Genomic DNA, 27,148 nt, shown 5'->3' with positions numbered 1-27,148 from the left:
CTCTCTCTCTCTTCTTGAGAGTCTAGCTAAAGGTTTATCAATTTTGTTGATCTTTTTAGAGAACCAGCTCCTGTGTTCATTGATCTGTTCTATTGTTTTTGTTTTAGTTTCTATTTCATTTATTTCTGGCCTAATCTTTATTATTTCCTTCCTTCTATTGGTTTTGGGTTTTGTTCTTTTTTTTTAGCTCCTTTAGTTGTAAGATTAGGTTGTTTATTTGCGATTTTTCCTGCTTCTTGAGGTAGGCCTGTATTGCTATAAACTTCCCTCTTTAAACTACTTTTGCTGCACTGTAAAGATTTTGAACTGTTGTCCTTTCATTTTCATTTGTCTCCATGTACTTTTTGATTTCTTCTTTGATTTCCTGGTTGACCCATTCATTCTTTGGTAGCATGTTATTTAATCTCTTTCCATATTCTTTCTTTGTGGTTGATTTCTAGTTTCACAGCACTGCAGTCAGAAAAGATGCATGTATGACTTCGATTTTTTTAATCTGTTGAGACTCATTTTGTGGCATAATATGTGATCTATTCTGGAGAATGTTCCACGTGCACTTGAAAAGGGTGTGTATTCTGCTGTTTTGGGATGGAATGTTCTGAATCTATCTGTTAAATCTATCTGTTCTAGTGTGTCATTCAAAGCCAATGTTTCCTTGTGGATTTTCTGTTTGGATGATCTGTCCATCAATGTGAGTGGGGTGTTGAAGTCCCTACTATTATTGTATTACTATTGATTACTTCCTTTATGTTTATTATTAACTGTTTTATGTAACTGAGTGCTCCTATGTGGGGTGCATAAATATTTACAATTGTTATATCTTCTTTCGGACTGTCCCCTTAATGATATAGTGTCCTTCTTTGTCTCTTGTTACAGTCTTTGTTTAAAGTCTATTATGTCCAATGTAAGTGTTGCTACCCTTTCTTTTCACATTCATTTGCATACTAAATGCTTTTCCATCCGTTCACTTTCAATTTCCCATGTCTTTAGGTCTGAAATGAGTCTCTTAGAGGCAGCATAGAGATAGGTCTTATTTTTTTACCCATTCTGTCATCCTAGTTTTTGACTGGAGCACTTAGTCCATTTACATTCAAGATTATTATTGATAGATATGTATTTATTGCCATTTTGTTACTTGTTTTATGGTTGTTTTTGTAGTTTTTCTCCAGTTCTTTCTTCTTTTGCTCTCTTCTCTCATGCTTAGTTGGCTTTCTTTAGTGATATATTTGGATTCCTTTCCCTTTTTTTTTTGAATATCTATTATTGGTTTTTGATTTGTGGCTACTACTCGGTTTGTATATAACATCTTCTCTATAGAGCAGTCTATATGAAGTTGATGGTTGCTTAAGTCTGAACCCATTCTTTACTCCTCTCCCCCTGACGTTTTGGGTATATGGTGTCATACTTTACATCGCTTTATTTTGTGAGTCCCTCGACTGATTTTTACAGATATACTTATTTTTACTGCTTTTGGGCTTCCTACTTTCCTTACTCTTGCTTATGGTCTTTCCTTTTCACTAAGACTCCCCTTTAACATTTCTTGTAGGGCTGGTTTAGTGGCCATAAATTCCTTTAACTTTAGTTTGTCTGGGAAATTCTTTCTCTCTCCTACTGTGAATGATAGCCTTGCTGGATAGAGTATTCTTGGCTGCAAATTTTTTCCTTTCAGCACTTTGAATGTATCATAAGATGGCCTATATTCTGTTAGTTAAAATTTCTTGCTCAGTTACCAAAAGCTCACCAGCAAGTCAAGATGGATGTCGGAGATTAAGAGGCAGTCTCATTCCCAAAACCCTCTTAGTTATACACAGCTAAATATTAAGGATCAAATGGTGTGCCTTTCATGTCTACAATGTGCCTATGCCTTTCCTAGGCTTTGGAGGAGATCATAAGAAACAGGAATGGCTCCTGCTTTTAAGAAGCTTATAATCCAAACAGGTCTGTCATTAACCAGATGCGTTAAATGAACTGAGAGCAATTTAGAAGCATTCCTTGAACACTTGATTTCTGATCTATATACTTTTCAAATTAATTTTTACCAATTAAAATTTCTCATATCATATCATGCCAGATGTGTGCTAAAAGAGTTTCATCTTATTTTATTTTATTTATATTTTATCTTGTTTTGTTTTAAACAAGGGAAAGTGAGAAAGGGTTCAGTTTCCTTTTTTTTTTTCCCCTTTCAGAAGGGGCTTAGCAAGGTTTTTTGGTCCAATTTCTTCCTCACCTCACCACCTTCAAAATGTCCTTCTCTCTCTCCCCACCTAATGAAAAAGTAGCATCTCTGAATTACTTAGTGGTCCTTTTTGCAAGCTCAGTTGAAATTATAAAGGAGATGATACTGCCGCTGGGGAAAAAGATGGATCTGTCCAAAAAGAAGGTGAGACAGTTGCAGGAACACATGGTCATTTGTAACTGACTGAAGATTAGAAAGAAGAAATTAAAAAGGACACCCAAAGTTTTTTCTCAGTATCACAGTTAGACCAAGCCCTCATACAGTTTATCTAAGTCAGGAAGAAATAAGGTTATTTATTGCTATATTGATGACAGCTTCACTTCAAGCAAAGGCTGCATGTTTACACTTTAAGAAAAATGCCTGACTGCTTCCTGTCATTTTTTTTGTTGTTGTTCTTTGGAAGGAATTAAAGAATTTTTCCCTAATTCACCTCCTTGCTCAATTTTCCAATATAGTGATGGAGTGATACAGATAATAAGGCCGTGATTTGACAATGGTCACAGAAGAGTACATTCACAGATTTTCAAATCCAGATAGAATAAATGTTGCATTAGTAAATGACATTCATAGCCTATTAGAATTTAATGAGTATATTACGTGTAGACAGAGACTTATCATGGCAGCTATTGGATTAAGACATTCATGAAAATGCCTAGCACTTCATCTTTGGAGACAGATCTGAGTTTGAATCCAAACTATGACACGTCCTGGCTATCTAAACTTTGGCAAGTTGCTTAACCATCTGGAGTTTGAGTTCCTAAAGCTATAAAATGGGGCCAGTGACGTCTGCATCATAGAGTTATTTATATAAGAATGCATATAAAGTGTTCAATATGGTGCTGGGCAAATAAAGATCATATTATTCAAAGGCCTTGATATTCCCATGTAGCTGCTACTCATTGCCTGAATAGCCAGTGCTGGGGAGTGCAGAAATGCTGACTGATTTTGCCAGTAACACAAAAGTCTGGAAATATAAAATTTCAATTGCTACCACTAGCACATATTAACTTATACACTGAGATTTATTAGCCCATGCATGAAAATTTTCTTAAAATTGCTGGTGCTATTTTAAGAAACATAGTCAAATTATATGAAAATGAAAACCAAGGTATTGCTTTGTTATAAAGTTGTGTGAAGATTAGATGAAATAAGCTAGTGGTCTTCTCAAAGAAGGATGTATACCCAATGTTGCCCTTCTTATGGAAGTATGTATCCCATGGGTGAACTAATCTTAGGGACTCATTTTCTAGATCCTTGATGTCCATAGGTGTTGTATCTTAAATTTTATATGCCTGAGAAAGAGTGCAGTCAAAATATCATGCTGGTTCTTTCCCAACTCTTATGTCTTAACAGTCCATTCTACCTTGGAAAAAAGCTTATCTCTCAATGATCTCAAATATTATAATGACATATTGCTCAACAGTAAAAATGCTGGGGTAGCAAACAAAATGATAATTCAAACTATTGGTATTCATTTTAAAGAAGCGATTTATGATTGGGTAACAAATATTTTTGAAAGTCAGGTGAGTTCCAAGTTACTTCTTCAACAAAACTAAAAGAGTAGCTCATCAAATTGCCTAATTATGTTTGGTGAAGATTACTAAGTAACTTTTAGCTTGTAATGCGGAAGGTGTTCAAAGATTTGGGTTAAGTGATTATAATAAAACTCTTTGCAGTCCCCTTTAATTATTTAGATGAACAAGGATTTTCTATATTCATATCTAAAAAATAATAGTAGAATAGAATAATGCCAACCCTGACATTTTTAGGAAAAATGTGCATCAATAATAAATATATGATCTAATTATGTTTTAAGAAGCCATATTTTCCTCATTAAGAAGTGTATTTCCAATAAAATTTGCTTTTATGTTGAATAATTATCACTAGTTATAATATATTTATATTATTATGATAAAGTATAAATTGTCAATTAGAACAATACAGAAGAAAAATTATCATTAAAACCTTAACCCAGAAATTTAAAAAATATAAATGTCATATTATAGGCATATAGTTCGTTAAAGAGAAATTCTATAGCAATCCGTAAGAGATGTTCAAACTTAAAAATAAAAAACAGGATAAAATTTGGTGAGGAAATTGACTGGAAATACCAGTTCAAGGGAAAATATTATGTAAAACTTTCAACAATTATTTCAAGCCTGTTTATGTATTTTTAAATGAGTCATGATAAGTATAAAATCACTGTGCTATTGAGACTCTATTAAGTTTATTTAAAACAATGATGTAGACATTTCATCTTAAGAATTAATATTTGCAGAATGTGGGAGACTATGTCCTTTATTATCACTTAAACTTATGGCTAATTGTAAGATTGACTTAAAATGGGTGAGGAGTACATAGTTTATGTATTTTTTAATGTGGGGTATTTGTGGGCATAAAAATTTGAAGAAAACTAAAATAATGAGTGTAAAATCCTTACACACATCGAATCAAAGTATTAGACTCTACAAAAGCATAGTGAGTGAAGTTAAGCTGGCCTGACCCGATTCCTTTACCTTCTCTATTATGATCCTTCCTTTATCATCTGAGCAGTCTGTACCTTCGAGCATCAGATACTGTGTGGGTCTCTTGAGGATGCACTATGCCCCACCCTTAAGGACCTTTTAGAATTGGGGGTATAATTTGCTATCAGGGATTCAGATGGTACTAAATTGTTGGGGCTGCACACCAGGACACTCCTTCATCCAGGAAAACCTGGAAGCTTCCATGATTGACAAACTGTATCACCAACAGTCTATAAATATGACTTTGAAAGACGCTCAGTGCATAGTATAACTAGGCTAACGGCAGGGACACTGCATTGAAACAGCTTGTCCCCACAACATTGGTTATCCCTTCCCTTCTACTGATAAAAAGGATGCCATTGTATGGGGATGACAGGCAAAACGTAAAGGGAGAGAGAAAAGCGGGAGGCTACCAATACTGTTGTCTCCTACAGTTTGAGTCTGAGGAAATAACTACGTTCATTGATATGTACGTGCTTGTCCTGGGAGAGAACTGTTACTATTCAATACCTTAGTGTCTGCACAAAGTCAAAAAGAAAAACATAGTATTTCACAATCAGGAGCTTAATTTTACCCTTGTCTGCCTCTGACACCTGTTTCCTTTCCAAAGGACTACTTAGTGGCACTTAGAATGGATTCTCTTTGCGTAACAATGGTTTGCAGTCAACGTTTAATCCTTAAAATTTTTTTATTATTGAAGTATAGTTGATATGCAATGTTACATTAGTTTCAGATGTACAACATGGTGATTCGACAATTCTATGCATTACTCCATGCTCACCACAAGTGTAGTCCCCATCTGTCACCATACAATGTTATTACAATATTATTGAATATATTCCCTATGCTGTACTTTTCATCTCGTGACTTATTTATTTTATAACTGGAAACATTTAACTTTAAATGGAATGGCATATTCTTTCTATTCTGAGCCCTTGAATACTATTTTCTACTACTTTTCTGTCTGTCTCTCTCTTTTTTTTAAGATTTTATTTATTTATTTGTAGGAGAGAGAGTGAGAGAGGACAAGCAGGGGGAGGGACAGAGGGAGAGGGAGAAGCAGGCTCCCCGCTGAGCAGGGAGCCCGATGCAGGGCTCCACCCCAGAATCCTGGGATCATGACCTGAGCCAAAGGCAGACACTTAACCAACTGGGCCACCCAGGCACCTCTTCTACTACTTTTCTTAAGAATGAATTCTGATCCTATTTACTACAATTTGTTTCAGATACTTGGCTGTGGGCAGAGATTCTAAATTTATCTATGGAATACCATGATTCTTGAATTTTACCACTGATTAAAGCCTTTGACACTATTTTGGAGATAAGATCTTAAATAAAAATGCTCAACGACACTAACCTTTCTTCACCTACTGTTCAATGCGGATTCTCGGGCCCTCCCACACCTCTCAGGGAGGAGCCCAGCAATCTGTATTCTAATGAGTCCTCCAGGGTCTGGGGCACACTGAGAACCACTGATCTACTGGAATCTCACCTCACAACAGGGCTTCCATAAGTTAAAACTGGCTCCAAATTAAAAGTTAAATAAGAATATTTCCCTTGCCGATGTACATAAATCCTTATACATAAAATAATCATACGTATAAATCTTAAGTCCAAAAATTAAGGGTTAATCTAATTTTGATTATGTAATCAGGCATTTGCTTCTAGCAGGTTTTAAGATCTTCAGCTACTGAGAGCCAATGACATTTTGATAGTTCTTTTGATGTTAGGGATAAATGTGTTGGCTTTAAAGTCTGAGCAATGCTGGAGAGTTTGGTCTAATGTTTAGGGATTTAAGCCGATGAATGGATAAGGATGGTGAGGAATCTCATTCTAGTCATGCTCTCCTTTCCTAATTTCCCTTTTCACTGTTTGGTCTTCTTCCCCTTTTCCTTAGGGAGCTGAGTGATTGATAGCCTAATCCAATGACTGTATTACAGCTGCCTCAACTAGGACTCTTTTCCTTATCATTAGCAGTTAGCCTATGGTTAAATTCACAGCTCACTGCTTGGTACAGCCCCTGAGATTTAAGGGTCTGGCCTTTAGAAAATATTTAACATAAAACTGAAATCTTGACATACTGAGAACTCAGTTCTCTGCAAGGCTTCTTTAATTAATCCAATGTACTGTACCATTGTTCTGTATGAGACTGTGACATGGTGAACTGTTTCTGAAGCTTACAGAGATGTGTAGTTCTAAATTAAACAGTCACCGACGTGTACCTACACTGATTTTTTAGTACAGTAGATATGCATGAATCTGTGAATATTTAAATTCAAGCTCAAACAGTGACACGATACTCCTTAGTTTTACTTTCATAATAGAACATTTTTTGATTAATTTCAAGCTTGAAGTCATTCTTTATGGAAAACACACACACAGACATACACACACACAGAGGAAAGAAATTTAATAATTCATTACCATTGCTGCAAAGGTAAGTTTTCTTAATACGCTTGTCAGAGTCCTTTGGTTTACAAAGTCTATCAAATATTTTCTTAGGAGGTGATATAGACATTAATTTATTTTCCTAATTTTGAATAAAAGAAAACATATATAATATCCACATGGCCATGAATTTGTTGGCTCTTAAATACTTTTTGATTTTACCATTTATCTGCAGGACAATAGTTGTTTTAAAATACCTACGGAAAGGATGTAGACCTTGATCTACGCTTTAAACCTTTGCCCTTGCTCCAGTCCGTCGATGAGCTGTAAGCGTCTATGAATATGGCAGCTGAGTCCCAGATGAAAAATTATGCATCTCATAAACTGCTATTCTGCTGAAATGTCAAGCCAAGGCAAGGCTGTACCTCAAACTCAGCACTTGGCATTTTCCTTCTGTCTGCTTTGTTGCCATGAAGCAAACATGAACAGTGAGGATTTGTGTAGGGCAGGTAGCAGGCGAGCTCACCGTCAAAAATCTATTATTAGGGCTCTGATCTCCTGCACAGACCAACGACAGCCAAACAGTGTGAAATTCGGGCTCCAGGAAAAGCAATATAATGCAAAAGGGGATTCTTTGTCAATCTGTACATGAATATATTCAAATGAGCATGATTTAAATGAGAATAGTTCTAATGGTGAGCTTCTCTCAACCAAACTGGTAATTTATAATGAAAATTGTAATTCAGCATCTTTATTTGATATGCCTACTTTGTTCTGCAAATATAGTACATATATTTATATAACAAGGTATTTAGTAATTTGATCAGTTAAACTTGTGATGAGAATATTTATAGAATAAATAAATAAATATTTAAGAATATTTATGTGAATAGACTATATTTTTTGCAATTTTGTACACACACACACAAAAGAAAAGAGATGAGTGAGTATAAAGTGAAAGGTTCTCCTTTTAATTATTCTTTTTGGCATAATTTATCAGTGCTTTTTTTATTCATTTAAATGTTACCTTTATCTTTCAGGTTATTTTAGACATTTCAGTATTAAAATCTAAGCTCTTATTGATAAAGATGGTTACAATAGATAGGTGAAATTTTATGACAGTGAGTAGGCGTGTTTTTCTAAAAGGATTTTATGCATCAGTAATTATGTGATTGACAATAAAAATAGTCCAGCCCATTAACAACTACTCCCCATAAAAAAATACCAATACTGCACTTTATGATATAATTGTAATGTATGGTGCAAGAACTTAAAGCAATCTTGCCAAAATCTTCAGTTGCTTGCATGTGTGTGAATAGCTGTTCAAAGCAAATTGTAACTTTTGGGTTTTCAATCTATGTGTTTTGTCATCTTCCTCATTTTACAAAAATACACTAATAAATAGATCAAAATAAGTTTAAGTTCATGACTGGAATGGGTTACATTGTATTTGCATTTACATAATGCCCAGTACCTGAGTTCAACACAGCTAAGTCACTGTATGGTCCCAACAATCATGCCTAAGTAACTTTTTAAACGTGAACATAAAATATGCAGTATAGAGTGAAGATTATTTTTAAGCTATTATGCTGATTCATGTTTGTGCAAGTTTTTTGAGCTATACACTTTGTACCCACTTCTAGCCCATATACTGGCACAGAGTTACAAAATACTAGCAAATTTCTAACTTGTACCTTCTTTTATCGGTGTTTCCCTGGTTGGTTTTACAATGAAAACACCTTTAGGAGGCTTAGAACTATTAGAATTCAGAGTTCAGTGCCTAATAGCTGGATTTCAAATCGTTCATTATTTATTTTAGAATGTAAGGGCATTTATGGAGTATGCCATTGTCATTTGTTAAGAAATACACAATCAGCTCTTAAATCTGTAATATCCTATATGTAATTAGTAAATTTGGGCTCCTGAAATAGAGATCAAATCTTGAAGCCATCTCTGATGAATTATTCAGAAATCATTATTAGAATTTATTGGTATTACTATTAAATAAAATGTGTTCTATTGTTTTAACTCAGCAGGTTGGTACAGACAATAATTTCAAAAAGGCATCCAATATTGAAACTGAGAACAAGAATTTCCTTTTTTGGGTAAATAGAACAAATGTGGTAAATAAAATAATGTAAATCAATGACTTAATTTTCCAAGCTTCTAGGAAGTGAATTAATTGAACCAAAAGCATCCATCATCGTTTCAAAGTGCCTTCTGCCGAGAAATTTCATATCTTTTCCCTTTTCGGGTGTATGTATGTATAACAAACAGAATATATACAGGATGATGGAATTACATAACAAACCTAAAAAATATGCCCATCCCCCATCAATAGAAAGAAGCACTTAAAACACAACAAGGAATAATTCCTTCAAATGAGTTTACCCCACTGAAAGATCCTTGATTACTGTTTCTCCTCAAGCAGCTACAAATTAATAAATACCATCCTCACGAAGTCAGTTGCAAGTAAGATGTATCTTTGGTTATGTCATGCAGGACTCATTCTTAACCATATCTAAAAGAATCTTTTCCACAGGGAAGACTGACTGTGAAAATGTCACACCACAGTTGGACGACACCATTTACCCAGGTGATAGTAATCACTGAGTTAAGGGCTATCTTAACATTCTTTCATTATTTGTGGATAAGGCCAGGAAAAAGGTCAAAATTTGAAACTAACACAAGAAAAAAATAAGTAAACCAAAACTAGGACAAATGATCAGTAATTCACTCAAGGATGGGGTTCATAAATAATGTTACTGATGAGATCAGTGGTTCTTCCAATGAAATAAATAAAGGCACGGAATCCCCCAGAAACAAAACAAAACAATAATCTGCTCAACTGTTTGGTGACATATGAACTAACTGTTGTTTGATATTAAAAAAAAAAAGATTTCTGCACGGATTCCAGAAAAAGGAAAGTTAGATGGTAAGAACTTGCAGTGTAAAGTCTCTACTGCCCGAAGATAGGCAAGGAACTAAGAGTTGGTAATTTAGACAGGAGTATTTGTATGGTGGAGAGCTGAATTAGCCATCTTAGTTTCACGAAAATCTTCCTTATGAATACCAACTAAGCTTTCTTTTGATCCTGTTCTCACTATGAAATCACTTTTAATTTTACAATTCAACCTTTAATGGACTCATGGAGCATGAATCTTGCCACGTGTATCTCCAATTGAAATTCAGGTTTATAAAGCATTCCATTATGGATTTGCTTCATATGTTTTGCCTCCGCCAGCCCCCACCCCCAGATTCTAATCACCTATAGATGAGTTGGAAAAATGCAGTTTCTAAAATAACAAAGCTGAGGATGAGATCTCGGAATCTAACTCTTGCTCTTGATAAAAAATTTTAAACTGCAACAAATAGAACTAACCTTGTTTAATGACTTCTAGAGGCTTAATGACTTCTTTTATTAAATAAAGATACCTCCCACTAATCAGTAGCTTTCCGAATTTTTGAAGTTAATCATAATAAAAAACTCATTTTACATCATGACCCAGGATAGAAACAAACACACACACACACACACACACACACACACACACACACAACTTGTGTGTGTATATTACATGTATAACTGAAAAAGATGTTTGACCAATGTTTATCCCATCTGTGTGCCAAGCATTCTGACATTTTTTTCTGTTCTTTTTGATTTTTTTTTAAATGTTGATTATAGTTCCTTAACTTGGTTCCATTGTACACTCATGAGTTGGGAACCAAAGTTTGGAAAACATTGCTTTAAAGTACTCTAGCATCCAGACTAATCATGTTTGAAATAATCCAACTGACATTCCCTGGCTGAGGTTCTGTCTTCCCAATGCTAGTCACTGCCCCTTATTAGCTAGTGTGCTTTAGAAAGACATTACAGAATGTGACCATTTTTCTATAGCATGTGTAGTACCCCAAGTACCTCATTATTTCCCATTTAAACAAAACAAAACCTTCATGTCAAATAGCAGCAATCTTATTCTGAGAAAAAATAATAAAGACTGAATAGAGAGCTGGAGAATATTGAAGGGGAAAAACACTCCTTCCTGGCAATGGAAAGTATGTGTTGTATTTCAGGTGGCTATCCAAAATTGAATACTTTTCAGCTTTCACTCAAAAAAAAAAAAAAAAATCTGCGATTCAAGCTGTTCTTCTAAAAGCAGACACTCCAGTGCTTGAGAATACTCGGGAAAGTATTAGCACTGTGCTGTGGTAATTTTTTTAATCTTATTTTGTATGATATTCTACATTGAAGCAGCATTTGAAGTCTTGACACCCATGCTTGATAAAAGTAGGAATGGTATTTAGCCATTTTGATATTTCCATCATTCCTAAAATTTGAAGCCATTATTATTTAACACAGTTTTGGGAGGCCAGGTTTTGTTATAACTCACTCTGAAGGTACTCTGTTATAGTACTTGCTTCTGTCCTCAAATATATTATTATTGCCTATTTAAACTGCTTTTCAGATTCTACTACCTTTAAATTAAAGCCAACACTGCTTTAAAGGAGAGAAATTCTATCAATTTTGTCAATACGGAGAAAGGCTATTTTCAAAACAGACTGTTTAATGTGAAGGGACTTAATATAGAACCTATTAGAAATGAGGTACAAGCCCTTAAAAATGTTAGGGACTTTTTGTGGTTTAAAATGAAAGTTCCACCCAGGCTTAGCTGAGCTTATAGCTCAAGTGAATATTTATATATGAGTTTATAAATCTTAGAAATAGAGTTTCATGGAAATGTTAACAGGCCCTGAGGTATAGCTGAACTTGTTTTCAGGTAGCACTATAATTTCCAGTGTGTGTATGCTTAAAGACTACAGCACAAAAGACTTTTTCTAATGTTGTAATTTTGTAGTTTTATTAGACTGAGTTATAGTATGGGAGAATATTCAGAAATTGCAGCTTAAATGAGAAAACGTGAATGGTGTTACTTATATAAAATACTACTGCAATAGTTCTTTTATTAATTTTTAATGTTCAGCACCCTCTGTGACCTCCTTTATTCTCTTGCTGTCAACATGGCAGGCTGGAAAAATTGAAATGGGCTGACAGAAAACATAGTGCACGTTACAGTCCAACTCTGGAGTCTCTTGACTCTCTGCGGCACATGCTAACGCGGTCCACGTTATTCTGCGTTACAATAATATTTAAGGCTCTGTTTGATAGCTCCTGATAAAAGAGAGTTTGTGTCTGGACCCTGAGCAGGTGTTTCTCATCAGCTTTCCTCTTTCTGACATTGTGGGAATGCGAATGGCATTCAGTTAAAAGCAGAATATAATTTTTTAAAAATCGTGGCTCATAGACACACTTCATGCTCTCAAAATACAATACCTCAGCATGGATAGTGCTTTATTTGTGTCTACCCAGCCTCTTCCAAAAGCATATTTTGGTCTGATTCAGCAATGCTTTTCTCGAACAGTGGGACACTGCTATATTATGTATATTTACCACTGTCTCTATCACCAAGGAGACTAATCCCCATACCAGTACAGTCAAGAACCTTACAGCATTGTCTTTGCAAGACCAAGTTCATGTTGTCACAGCAACAGAGTGCACAGGGCAAAGATACTGAATGACACATTGGGATTAAAACTTGTTTCTGTTTTAAATGCAAGTGTTTGATGATGAGGAAAGATACGCAAAGGTGTGAGGTCTGAAATGTCCTCTCAGCTGCCGACATAAATGCAGTTTTAAGAATTCGTTGGGGACAGTTATGAAAGCAAGATTTTTTGAAGAAGGTAGATTTCAAAATTCTAGTAAAAGTGAAACAAATTCAGACTCTGAAAAAGATATTATCATCAGGGTTCTTATGTTCTTCTCTGCGACGGCACTGGTATCAGCCCTTACTAGTAAGTGACAAGACATTCGTGACAATGACAAATTCTGAGAAGAGCATAGACCACGAGAGAATCAAATTCACACACAACCCTATCTTGGTATTCTCTCATCTTTTGCTATCAGTCACTTGAGCCTTCTCACTCAATAGGTTCCATCTGTCATAACTATTAGGAATTTTGATCAGCAATGAGTTATCAGAATTTGGGATCATACAAGACATGATATACTTGCTTGTAACATGACCTCTGATTTTTCAGCAACCTTCAAGGAAGCAAAATGCAAGCAGAGGGCAACACCTACCAGACACTCCTCCGTATGTAGTCCGCTTCCCAAAGCCCACTGCTGGCCAAGGTGTGCCATCAGCTTTTAATCCCATTAGACCTGAGACAGTGTTGGTGGCTGTAACACCATCTGCACCACCTATGGAAAACACTTCATCATTTACTTGAGATTTTTTTTTAAAGGGACAATGGTCAAAAGCCATTCAAACCCACACAACCCAGGAACATGAACACTCTTTCTCTTGAGAACATTTCCTTCCCTCAATGACTTTACTAACTTCAGTCCTACCATTATGCTTATTAAAATGCTAGACATAAAAATTTTTAATTCCCATCAATTCATTTTTCCATTTATTATACAGATTGATAGATTTCAAATGTTTTGTAATTGGTGTTATTTCCCAGGTAGTTTACAATACCTTTGCAAATCAAGATGCAATTTCCATTGGATAGGGCATGGCATATATGATTTATAAAATCATTCACTGCCTGCATGATTTATGTGTTCAATAGATATTTATTAGACATATGTTTAAGGCAGTATACTAGGCCCTATCAAATATAAAGGGAACTCACAAGAAATTTCATATTGTGGAAGCTGGTATCTTTTTGCTTTGTACTTCATTAAAGGTTCAAATGCTACTGCTGGATTGTTACATTACAAGGTCATTTATTTTGGAGTGGTTCACTGTGATCATGATTTTGTTCCATAATTCTTTGTGCGTGAAGCAGGTGTTTATCAAGAAAGATTATAAATGTCCTTGTTTAGAGTCTATTTACTAGCTTGAGTCCAGGTGTGAACCTACTGCATTTGGGAGATCAAGTGCTCAATTTAGTACTTTTCTTAAACTCTAAACAAAGACACACAAATGTTTGTGGATAAAGATATACTTTGGAATGGCACATACTTCAGGCCCATACTTTCAAAACTAGACAACTGACACAAGTCTAGTTCTTACCTTCCTTTGCAGCTCTTGCAATGCTTACGATATCAGTGACATTTGGGGTCAACTTGGCAAAAAAAGGAATCTGAACAGCTTGCCTCACCCAGCGACAGATGTTCCGTACCAGCTCTGGATCCTGTTCAAATAGGTCGGTTAAATATAGAACATAATTAAAGAATTGTGATCAAAATGTGTACTGGAACAACAGCAAAGCTGGATATGTGCAAGACAAATCCAACTTGACAATGAGCTACATGATCTATTTCTCAATTCCGCCTCAGTATTACACCTAGACTCATTAGGGAACTAAGGTTAACACACTTCCAGTGAACTGCAAATTCATCACATAAAGGTTAAATTCCTCAAGGGAGCCTTTGGAAAATAAAATTACGAAGAACCAAATGGAAGAAAGTGTTTTCCACTACCAGTTAAATAATACCAGGAGTGAAACATAAACTTCTGGTGGTATATTCAGTAAATATTACAGAATTTCCAGCGACCGCATTGGCTTAAACTTAATAAAAAATACTTAAGCTGCTGATTCCAGGGTGGATGATATTATAACTGAAGTCTGTTGTTTCCATCATTAGAAGACTTAGTCTTGATGAAGTATATTCAAAAGAAAAGCTGTGACTTCCTAATCAATCTAATTATGATATATAGTGTATGCTAATAGGGAATAATTCAGCCTTGGATTATACATGAGCTGATCAGTAACTTAGTTTACTTTTGTAAATGTTACCAAGATCTGTGAAGCACTTTTTAACATTCATCTACTTGAAAGAATTGATTAAAATGACAAAAATGAAATAAAATATCAAATGCTCGTTTTTAAAAGCAAGGAACAGACATTTTCCTGTGCCTGTTTCCTGTGATTTTTCAGGCTTCTATTTTCTCATGGGACAAGTATCATTTAGAGGGCAATCACCTATCCTTTCCATTGAAAATAACTTAGCTGTGGCAATGTTCTTTGATTTCAACACATACAATAGTCTTTTTTTTTTATTACTTTTAGTGCAAAATTTATTCTGACAGGTACTGATAATGCACTTTGATAAATTACCTTAAAATATGCAATAGCAATTCATTATTGAACTTGGTAATATTATCTTAGCAAGTTAAAATGTTTTTTGAATAAAAGAAAAACCCAGAAAAATATAGACATATATTTAAACTATGAAACAGCAGGCCAGTATATCATTTGTAATTAATATTTTTATACGTAAGAAAGTTGCTCTTTGCATTTTAACCTTTCAAATTCTTTTAAGATGAGATTTCTAATGTTATAACCTTTAGAAAGAACCTTTTCACTTATGTTTAATGTGTCTTGATCTGTCATCTTGTATTACTCTAAAAGTTAGGCATTTATGTGCTAAGATACAGCAATGAGGGAATTTCTGTTGGTTGTTACCATCTCTATTCAGCAAAACTCATAATTTTAACAAAAAATCTTTGATTTGGTTTGTTCTCTTTTTAGAACAGTAATTTCTTCATTAAACATAAATATTAAAAAAGCACTATATGGAATGCTCTACAGGGCATACCATGCATTATGAATAGTAAAATCTGGAGACTTAGCTGTACAAATTCTAACTCATGAAAATGGAGATCTGCCCCTGCCCATGCAATGTTCATGAAATATTTATAACCGCTGCATTGGCATTATGAAGGCAGTTGCATCTTTCTGACTTTCATTTTTAAGTTATGAATTTCCATGGGACTTAGCCTAGAAATGACAGTAACTCTAGATGATATGAATTGCATGTCCTTTGTGAAAGCTCTCTTTAAGATAGAATTTGACAATAATTTAAAGATCACTTGAATTGCATAATATGTGGAAGGTAGCCTGATAAGAATTACTGAAACAAATATAAAATAGTATTTGGTTCCAATAGAGTAAACACTAATAATCTGATATAGGCTTCTAAGTGGCTTTCAATACTATTGACTACCATGTCTTAATAATTTACTTTGAACATTTGTCACACTTTTTTTCTGTTCATTCTCACCAGTTGAATACTTGAAGTGAATGCCTTTTACACACTGTTTAACAATTTGGAATTTGCTCAAAGTTTTTCAGTTTTTGTAAAAAAAAAAAAATATGGTCCCTTGGTACCATTACTTACTCGAATCATCTGTCTCTATTTTGAGATACCATAATTTGACCATCGTATACTTCTATAAGTAAGGTTCCTGGTGTTCAGATAATATTTTTTCTCATCTTCATACTCAGACAAGCCACTTTCTAACTAATCTTCATACCCAGCTGAAAACAGAATTTGATTACCTGGGAATTTTAAAAACAACTTCTGACTAATATGATTGTAAAAATTAGTGACTGTTCTTTAAATTGTAAAGTTTAGCTTGACATACATAATAGGGAATATTCTAATACAACTAGAAATGTGGTGAGGCTAATAACATGATAAAATGAATCTGTATACTTTGGGAAATTAAAGGACACACTGTAACTATTCACACTTTCCTGGTTTCCTCACACTTTTGATATTAATGTTTGAGATCTAAAAGCAATTAATAGTGTTTCTGCAACTTGACCTTCTCAGTTTTCTAGTGATAGCATCAGATGGTGTCACCCATTAAAGCCAGTTTTTAAAATCTTATTGAAACAAATAAGTTTTAGACAATTTCTAATGCCCCCCCACTTCTTCAAAATAGGAAACACACAAAGGTATTATTATTTCTGACAAATTGAAACTTTAACATTATCCACATCCACAAAAAGTAAATAAAACCAAGCAATTCTGGACTGCTTTTCTATTTCTAGGCACCAAGCATTGTAGACACTCAAAAAGCAGTGGTGTCAAAGAAAGAAAAATAAATAAATACACAGAATATTTTCAATTGATTTCTTTATAGATTCATCAAAATATAGACTATGCCTAGGTTTAAAAAAAACCTGAGTATATATATATATTTTTAAAGATTTTATTTATTTATTTGAGAGAGAGAGGGGGAGGTATCATGAGCAGGGGGGAGGGGCAGAGGGAGAAGCAGACTCCCCACTGAGCAGGGAGCCTGACACAAGACCCCATCCCAGGACCCTAAGATCATGACCTGAGCTGAAGGTAGAGGCTTAACAGACTAAGCCACCCAGCCACCCACCACTCCCAAAACCTGGGTATATTTTATGATAAATAATTTCTAAAAGCATGAAAAAGCCAAGACTTCCTTACAAATCTGGGATAATTTGGAAAAAAAAAAAAAAAGAGTGGGTAATGATGGGGGAAAAAAAAAACTTAACAAGACCTTTAAAGAGTCTAATCTACAAAAAGTCTACTTAGATCTTGAAGTCTTTATTGGCTCTTCCTACAGGTATTAATAATGCTTATCCCTGACCATGATTGGCAACTCTCCCACAGCAACTGTGTGTGTAGGTGTGTATACTTCTTTAGCACCTGTTAAGCTTTTTGTTATTCATGTGATCACCAAAGAATGCTCTGAGGCAACAGAGTGAGTTTTTCTGTGACAGAGGTGTGTGATAAGATAAGCAAGAAATTGCTGAAGCCCTTAAAGGCATGAGTAGCAGGGCTGGGGAAGCACCTGGTGGTCTTGAGGGTACTGCATTGAGGCCAAGGTACCAGACCAGACCTGCTGACAAAAAGAGGAAAGCGAGCTAAAAGACAATTTTGGTCTCTTCAACAACTTTAATGGGGAGCCTCCCTGAGTCTGCTTGCAATTAATACACTCTGGAATCGATCCCTATGAAAACCAAACAACAACAACAAAAACTAGAAAATGTAGCTCTGAGTAGACTGCTACAGTAGTTTCCACCGTTCAAAACTGTTTTTAAAGCTTTATTTTCTATCTGCGCCATAAGATAACAATTTCTAACTCTAGGAAGTTTAAAACTTAAATTTTATTTTTAAAGCTTCCTTTTTTATCTGGGCTGTAAAATAATTTTTAATCTAGTAACTAGTATGTCTCTAGTTACATATTAAAGGTGTTCTGGTTCTGTAAATGATATACCTTGTTGCTTCTGACACCCCTAAGATGACCTCTCCATTGTAGGACAGGCATTTTCACCAATTTCCTAGGGCATCAAATCTCACTGGTTTCATGCCTTGTGCAAAATAACAAGCATTGGAGAATGAGGCTGTGAGAATTTCTTGATAAGCTAAATTACAAATGAAATTTTTGACTTTAAGAAACATTTCTCTCCAATTTCCCTGGTAATTTTCACTCCGTACAATTCTTTTCAAAATGGCTGTCTTAGAAGGTGGCATTTCAATGAATCCACTGAAAAATTTTACCAGTTATAAATGTTTTCCACTAAGGAACTCCTAAGTTTTAATTCACATGAATGCCAGGAAGTAGCTAGCATTTTTATTATGTCCACTTCTCTGACAGAGAGAACTAGGGCCCAGAAGATCAATCTGAGTACCTATTTCACCTTCTTAATTTTCTTTCCCATTATCATGTCCTAAACCATCATCTTCTTTAGCAAAATTGCTCCCTAAAGTGAAATTCAGCCATCAATTGTAAACCAGAACTATAAAGGCTTGTAACTTCATTTATACTTCTAAGACTAAATGTAGCTTCAGAGTAATAGGCAAATGTGACGTATTTATCCTTCCATGTCAATAAAATAGAACAGAAAGAGTTAACTACTCCAGGTCAAATTATTCGTAAATGCAAAGATTGTGCACTAGAATGGGAATGTTTTAAATTAACTTATGGTTTAGCATGTGCTCTTAAATCAGGTTTTCCTGATTTAAGAATGCTAACAATGATACAGTCACCTTGGAAAATCATCTGGTAGTTTCCTAAAAAGATAAACATTCACATACCAATCCACCCACCAATCTCACTTTTAATTATATATCCAAGAGACATGAAAACATATAACCACACAAAGACTTGCACGTGAACGTTCATGGCAACTCTTTCAAAAAAGCTCCAAATTGGAAATGACCCAAATATTCATTAACATGTGAATGAATAAACAAATGGTAACATATCCACATACCGGAATGTTATTCAGTGATAAAGAGAAACGAATCTACTGGGTGTTGCAACAATTCGGGATTAATAAAAAAAAATTATGTTCACCTAAAGAAATACACAAGAGTTTAAATGCTGTATGTTCACATTTCTATGAAATTCCACACACACACAAACTATGTTAATAGAAAGCAGAGCAGTAGTTGCTGGGATTAGGATGGGGTGTGGGGGAGTGATTAAGTGGGAAGAGGCCAAAGGGAATTTTTGAGTCTAATGGAAACATTCTACAACTGGATTGTAGTAATGTTTACACAGCTGTAGACATCTACTGAAACACATCAAACTCTACACCTAAATGTGTTCTTTTTATTATAGGTAAATTATACAGCCACAAATTTCTTGTAAAATATATAAAAAGAAACAATTCTAAGGTATTTAAATATAAACAAAACAAAAAAAAAATGAAAGCATTCTAGGCAGTGTGGATTCTGTTTTTTCCAGAAATATTCCTTGACCACAAGGCACTCAACTCATTTGTGCTGGAGCCTAAGATGAGTGGAACAAAGAAGGCAGAGTCTACTAGAAAATAGAAGTCAGATACATACATGAAATATATGTTGGATGTTAAGTATAAAAAAGGAGATCTTAATAATGCTCTCTCATTTCAGATTATTTCAGAGCATATAGCAAGGGTTTGGCACATAGTAGGCTCTCAAGAAATACTGTTGAGTTGATAGAGCTCACATTGCATAAATTAACACGGGCTTTCTTATTTCAGTTTTCTCAGAAGAAAATAGAATATAAAATTATTGGGTCCAGGATAACCTAATAAACAACTGTTTTAGGCATTACACCTTATGTTAGACAATGGTGATTTAAAAATGTATAATACACTATCTCTATTCTTAAAACAAACTTCATAATCCAGGGCGATAGTACATAAAACAAACATAAAATGTGAAAAAATAAAATGTTGTAAGTATATATACATGCAATGTATGTGTGTATAAAATATTTTATATATTCTTTCTTCTCCACTTCCCTTGTGCCTTAAGTTGAAGATGACATGGAACTGCTTGTGTGTTCTCTCTTGCCCAGGCACTACAGCCTTCTCCATTCTGTTTCTCACTTCAGCCTCTCTTTCTTCCTGTCTCCTCGCCCAGAATGTCCTTCACCTCCTGTCCCTTGAATGAACACCCGCAAGGCAGCCCTCCATGACCAACCCTCCCATCCTACCTCAGCACAGGATGGATGAGTTAAGGACTGCCTTTTAAACACTTCCATAACATTTCCTTATTCCTTCATTTATCACAGTATTTAATCACCACCCTTTTATGGTTTTGTTTTTTCCCTCTCGGCTACACTATCAGTCTTTTAAGGAATGCATCCTACACTTGTATCCTGATCCTCTAACACAGTGTCGGAGACACTAAAGATAGTAAATACTGTGTTGAATAAAAAAAAAAAAAAAAATGAAGAATTCCTAGATGTGTATCAGCTTTCCACAATAACCAAGAAAACACTTGCCTCTTCTCTTCCATGGAGCCGCAACAAGCTGGAGATATTAGTAGTTCTTGCCCCACCAGCCGGTGGCGTTTGGAAAGTCTTCTGATGCCCTCTCTCACTGGTTAAAGTGTTTTTAGAGGGCAACTGTCCCCTCCTGTGGCCTGGCAATTCATGAAGACCTCCCTGAGGTCCCAGGCTGCCCAGGGCCCTTTCTGTCTGAATCCTTAGGATATTGAGGCTTCTCTAGAGTTTGCACCACTATCCCTACCTCAGCTCCCAGTCCTTGATCCCTGGGGCCTGGTGGGAGAATACACTCCTATTTTTGCCAGCTAAAGGGAAACTGCATTCCTTTTTTATTCCTTTAAATATCATTTCCTGTGACATAGTTTACGCTGTTTTTCCTCCTTTCAGACAGCATTTCCTTGGTGTACCATTCCTCTGACATTCCTAGTGTCAGAGTTCTTATTACCAGACACTTAGTCTCAGAAACAAATGGACGAGAATTGTCATGCACTGTTTAGATAATACTTGATGGCCAGATACTCTCTGAGTCATTCTTTTTGTCCTCTCTGATGAGCCTCTGATTCTCTAGCTACCCTTCCACCAGCTCACTAATAGTGCTAATAGTGGAGGTCACTTCTTTAAACTTTTCAAATTTCAAACCTTCCCCTCCACAATTTGTCCCCACGGAATCAGATTCAGATGTCCTCAATTATCTCGATCCTACTAGCTAATTCAAACTAGAAATCCATTGTCTTACCTGACACGGTAACGAAATTGGGTAAGATACACTTGCCCCCCAAAATGGGTCAGTGAACATCTCCTGCCCAGTTCCATGTACTTTTCTAGCAGTGAGCGTCAAAGGGAGACTTCCTCACAGCACTATTACTGTCCTATTGTATAAATGTCTCCTGTCTCTCTTTCAGGAACCCCATATTATACTAGGGAAAGAAGAAGAAAAAGGAAGGGGGGAGGAGGTGGAGCAGGAGATGAAGGAAGGGAAGGGGGAGGAGGATGAGAGGAAGAAGCAGCTGAGCTCAGATTAAGTTAAGGGGTTAACTTTTTGAGTTATAATCATATAACCTTTTGCCAAAACTGATGTGTGGATATGCTCAGGTGACTTAACTGGGATCTGAAGTGTTCTTAGCAAACACATGCAGAAGCAGGCAGACACAGACATGCACCACTCAGATCCTCCTTCAGGAAAAGACTCAAGCCCCGCCACAACAGTGTGGTGAGCTGACATCCTCGACCTGCTTACACCTTTAGGTCAGCCTCAGTTTTTAAGCTGAGGTCAGGCTCCTCTTGAGGAGTCCCTAGCCAGTGACAGCAAAGCTGTGGTTCAAGGTCAGCCATTTCTATCCAATGCAAGATTCCTCTAACAGTGATCTTTGCCCTTGAGCCCCCACTGGGCGGGCAAAGATTTTTCTCATATCTCCATCAGGGTCTGTCTGTTCCCCTTGCCCACTCCTATTTCCTCCCCTTTCCTTTCATAGGCATTGTTCCTCAATAAACCTTTTACACTCCTAACTCTATGTATGTCTCTGATTACTGGAGGCCTCAACTGATACAGCAACTCCCTACTTGGCTCTGGAAGTCTCCCTGTGATAGGATTAGGCTATATTCTGAGGAAGTCATGGAAGAAAAATTTTGTCCAAATACCCCAGGGCATCTCATTGAGATAAAATCAAGAAAGTTAAGCTGAATCCAAACAAATCTCTTAAGGTCCTTGAAAGAGTCAAGCCTAGTCCAGCCAACAAGGCCAAGAAGCAGGTCTAATTTTTTCTCCTAGAAAAAGACTGCTTTAAAAGACATGGTAAGGGACAATGATGGGTGTCCTCTGTGTAGAGACAGTTCAGAATAATCTTAAAGAGTTTAAACATCTACTTTCCGAACCTGCTGAGTCACCACTCTGATATGGACCATTGAAAACGATTGTGCAGAAGTCCATGGATAGAGAAGATTATGCCTTTGTGTCTGAAAACCAGGTCTACTTGGCAAGGGAGTATGGCCAGGGAAATCAGTGTATATCCTAATCCCTACCCCAGCCCCAAGTCTCTTGTTGATAAAGCCAATTAATGATAACCTCCTCAATAACAACATGAAGAGGTCATCTGGAAATTTCTTCTAGGTGTGTTGAGTCTCTAATACGGTATTCTAAGGTATGCTTTTGCTTTCATAATCCATCCCGTTTGCCTGAATTCTTGTATTTCTGTATTTTATCCCTTGCAAATTTCTTTCTATAGTAGACCCCCTTGAGTCTTGACACCCATCCGAACTGACCTGCAGTTGCCCTGTTTGCATCCACAGTTGATCCATGACTTGCTGATCATATAGGGGCTTCATAATGATTTTCCTTTGCTTCTGCTGGACATTTCCATCTCTATTTCCCTTGTCTTAGTTTTTATTATGCTCTTTTTCCCCCAAATCAAGATTGACACAGACTCTATAGATCTATCTTCACAGGCAAACAAATGCTTTTTGAGAACCATACACTGGCCATAGTATAAAGAAATTAAGATACTTTAAAATCCTCTTTATTAAAGATTATTTACTAAAAATCCTTAAAATATATTTGAAAATAGCTTATTCTTTTTAGAATTATTTATACTAAGCTCCCCCCAGAAGCTTGATCTTTCCTTATATGTATATGTGAGTTGCTATTTATCTGTGAATTCAAAGGCTAGTATTATCTATCTATCACGCAAAAAGTGTTGATCATAGTTTATTGATGAGGTTATACAATGTAACCTGGAAAATCTTAATACATGGAGAAATAGGCTACGCACATGCTTTGCTGATACCACCAGTAGGGGTTCAAAATTGTGGACCAGCTGAACCAAACTGAAACTCAGCAGGCTTCCCAATCACTGCTCAGAACACACTAAAAAGACTTCAGTGGGTAATGAAGTGCAGGCAGTTGCTTGCACTACTGTGTATGGATTCATTTTAGATAAGGGCAAGTGAGTATTTAAGTCTATAACAAGGAGTTTTTATTCTTTGCAGACTTCAGAGGCAGCTTGTCATTTGTTTTCTTAATGCAAAGCATTAGTGTAAACAGTGTAACAATTGATATTTTATACATCTGTTGGTCTATTCGCTTAGCCTATGTTTTCCAGTGCTAGAGTTGGAAAACAACCACAAGCACAAAACCTCACTATCTTTATAATCCCATATTGGTGTGAATGATTAACTGACACAGGGAGGAGGCTAGTGTAAAACAGCCTTCTGCCCTGAAGCACCCACAACGCTGATACATTTAGGATGAAGAGAGTCGAGGGAAGTCAGGTTTCTGTCCTGGGAACTTATGAAATCTAAGCAAGAAGGAATTACTGCTGAGGCAATTTTAAATAATGTAGCGGAGAAAACCTCAATCCCTTGGCAATGAATGGTTTCAGCTAAGGGGAACTCATCCATAACAAGTTGGTACAGTTCCTTAAGGGATTTCTTCCCGCAGCTGCTATAAGAGCTAGAAGGAAATATCTAGGTCTTTGTTTGTTTTGCCAGCTCTGTAGACTGATTCCCCTCTTTGAGCTGAAAAGGATTTGGAGATACTAAAAGTGGGTGACTTTATTGAAAAGTCCTTGTGTGAAACTACGGATGGGGACGATATTAAACATGACCTTTTGCAAGTGTGATATTTATAAACTCTTGATATAAAATTCAGGGATGCTAGATTTTACTCAAAATTTTGAGCAATCTGAACCTAACTTAATCATTACCAATTTATTTATTTATAAGAGTACATGGTTTATAAGAGTATATAATCATAAGATGTGTGTGTGTGTGTGTGTGTGTGTGTGTTTAAGGGGGATTCTTTATTTTAAAGTTTTTCTGGTGTTGAGAAAAGGAACCATGATGAGGTAACGCCCCTCCCCCATTGTCAGGGGGTTATAACAAATGTACATGGAGATGTCAGAAGGTAAGTGAAGTGTTTTGGGTAAAGGAAGAGCCAGTTTTTTAGGGCCTGGGATGCCTTTCATTCAGCAGCTCTGGTGACTCATCAGAGAAGCCAGTGACAAAGAGCAGCTCTTACTTTCTTGTTGTCCCTTTAAGAGTTGCTTTAAGGATTAGAAACTCTTTGATACGAATAAATCTGCTCTTATTTCTCAGCATGTTTCCATTTCTACTTATTTTTTTAAAAGATTTATTTATTTATTTGAGAGAGAGAGAGTGTGTGTGTGTGCTCAACACCTGCACAGCGAGTGAGTAGGGTGAGGGGCAGAGGGAAAGAATCTCAAACAGACTCCCTGCTGAGCTCGGAGCCACTGGGGGGGTGGGGGTTTGGATTCCATGCCAGGCTTCCATCCCATGACCCCAGATCATGACCTGAGCCAAAATCAAGAGTGGGATGCTTAACCTACTGAGCCACCCAGGCGCCCCTCCATTTCTACTCCTATAATCACTTTCTTCTTTTACACACACACACACACACACACACACACACACACACACACATATATACATACATATATATGTGTGTGTGTATATATATATATATATAAAGGCTATATATATATAGCACCTTTTTGGTTCTCCAGTTCAATTCTTCTAACATCTACTATAGAATCTATATGTTTCAAAATCAAGCCCACAGAAGAGATGAAACAATACAAACAGAATAATTCTTTATTTTTTTGGCTGTCCTTCCTATTTCATACCCTTTCTATTTTGTGGGAAATTCCCACTGTATGAAGTATTGGTGGGACACAGAAACTATCCTCACTATGGAATCCACTGAAGAGACAGCTTTCCTCTCTTTACTCTCTGGCAACCAAAAAACAAGTACATGTTCTAGGTGTGGCCAACTGAAGCTCCTGCCAAACATTTTAATCTGACAATCAGAAAAGGGATTAAAGTTGACTTGTGGTGGTATATCGTACTGTGTCTCCTGACAGTATCCAACAACGGCGGTAGTGGGAGATGTCAGCACTGGTAGAGGCTGCATTTCAGCAGGACAATTCTAGCTCCCCATTGCCTGCACCCCTTTGGTTTAAGCCCCTTTCAAAGCCTACTTTTCCTGCCTTCCTTGATTATCTAAAACATCTTGTATCTTGCTGATAAATCATCTTTTCACTTCTGATAGCCAGTATGTCTCTGTTGCTTGCAATTAAGAATGCATTAGCCACTATCCACTACAGAGTGACCTTATGGCCTGAGTGAGAGCACCACGTTTCCTGACGGCTGCTGACGTCCTTTTATTTAGCCTTGGTGGCCACTTTTTTTTGCTCAGGATATATCTGATCCAGTGAATTATGGTCAAGGTAGCCAGGACACATGCTTTTGTGGAAACCTGTATACAATATGCTGCCTCTGGCCACTTTCCTTTAGAAAAGGATGACAGGCCTTTTATAAGGTTAGTAAGAAAATGCCAGTTTTTATTTAGCACCTAAGCATTAACCTGAAACTTTCCATGAAATGTGGGAATTACGGAAGAGTAAGGCATCAACTTTGTCCTCAAAGAACTTACAATCAAGTTATAACCACTTAGGGCAGTAAAATTTGTCAGATTCAATAGAATATATAAACAGCTTTGGGATTACAATATGTCTCATGTCTTTATTCCTCTATAAATCATTCAGAATTTGAATCTGACACAATGAGCAAGCTCTCATATAATTCAAGAGACCCTTGCAGAACGAAGTGATATATATCACCCAGATCCAGGAAAACTTGATTTGAAATGTATTAAGAGTAGCTATGATTTCTTAAAAGATGGATATGTAAACAGAGAACGGTAACATAGCCCATAAGGAAAAATATCTTGAGGCACTGAAATTAAATTAAAATATGATTTCCCTTTCCCTCTGAATACCTGCATGATTACCAATTCGACAAGGATCTTTCATTTATCCCAACTCAACTTTACAAAAGTGCCTGAAGCCTACACTGTTGATAAAACAGCTGATGAAGCTTGCATGGGGGAAAAATCTTCAAACTGCTTGATATACAAAATCATATTAGTACTAAAAACAGATGGGTGTTTACTTTTGCAATATTCAACAAATGTAAAGTACCCAAAGGACTGCTAAATTTAGATAGTTTAAAATTTTGCCTTTTTTTTTTTTCACTTAGAAACAAGCATTCTAGGGTGACCTTTACTGGGTTATGTAATTAACAACTAGATGCAGCACCTAATCAGGTTTTTAGATGGTTGGGCAAAGGCAGTGTCCAGCATTACAAAGATGACTTTACTCATACCTTTTCAGGTACTAGTGTACCCAGATTTTAACATGCAACATCTGTTACCACAAACTTGACATACATATTCCTTATTACTTTATCCTTTCTCTGATAAGTAAGGGATTTGTGGGACTACCAAAAGCTATTGAATCTGGACCGATGTCGTTAATTGAACATTTGCAATCATCCTGCAACTAACCATGAAGGCTTTATGAATAGTTTCATTTTGGTACAAGAAACAGATATAAAAACAACCTCAAACAACTTGCGTTACTTGAAATGTGTAC

At 36.1% G+C, this 27,148-nt stretch overlaps 1 protein-coding gene across 2 annotated transcripts in view; it reads right to left on the bottom strand.

Annotated features, from left to right (window-relative positions):
* The window catches only part of DPYD (dihydropyrimidine dehydrogenase), a 794,533-nt gene that overhangs the window by 202,532 nt on the left and 564,853 nt on the right, over positions 1-27,148 (bottom strand). For both annotated transcript variants that reach the window (XM_088022348.1, XM_028101938.2), the window contains exons 17-18: positions 14,226-14,346; positions 13,286-13,405 (exon numbers count right to left, since the gene is read on the bottom strand). In XM_088022348.1, the coding sequence (XP_087878474.1) occupies positions 13,286-13,405; positions 14,226-14,346 (241 nt within the window). The remainder of the gene's footprint in view (positions 1-13,285; positions 13,406-14,225; positions 14,347-27,148) is intronic.

Source organism: Eumetopias jubatus, unplaced genomic scaffold (assembly GCF_037043125.1).
Source record: "Eumetopias jubatus isolate StellerSeaLion01/CBP00866 unplaced genomic scaffold, mEumJub1_p1.0 scaffold_4, whole genome shotgun sequence".
NCBI classification, from domain to species: Eukaryota; Metazoa; Chordata; class Mammalia; order Carnivora; family Otariidae; genus Eumetopias; species Eumetopias jubatus.
Note: the sequence above shows the minus strand (reverse complement) of the source record. Positions and strands in the feature narration are given on the sequence as shown.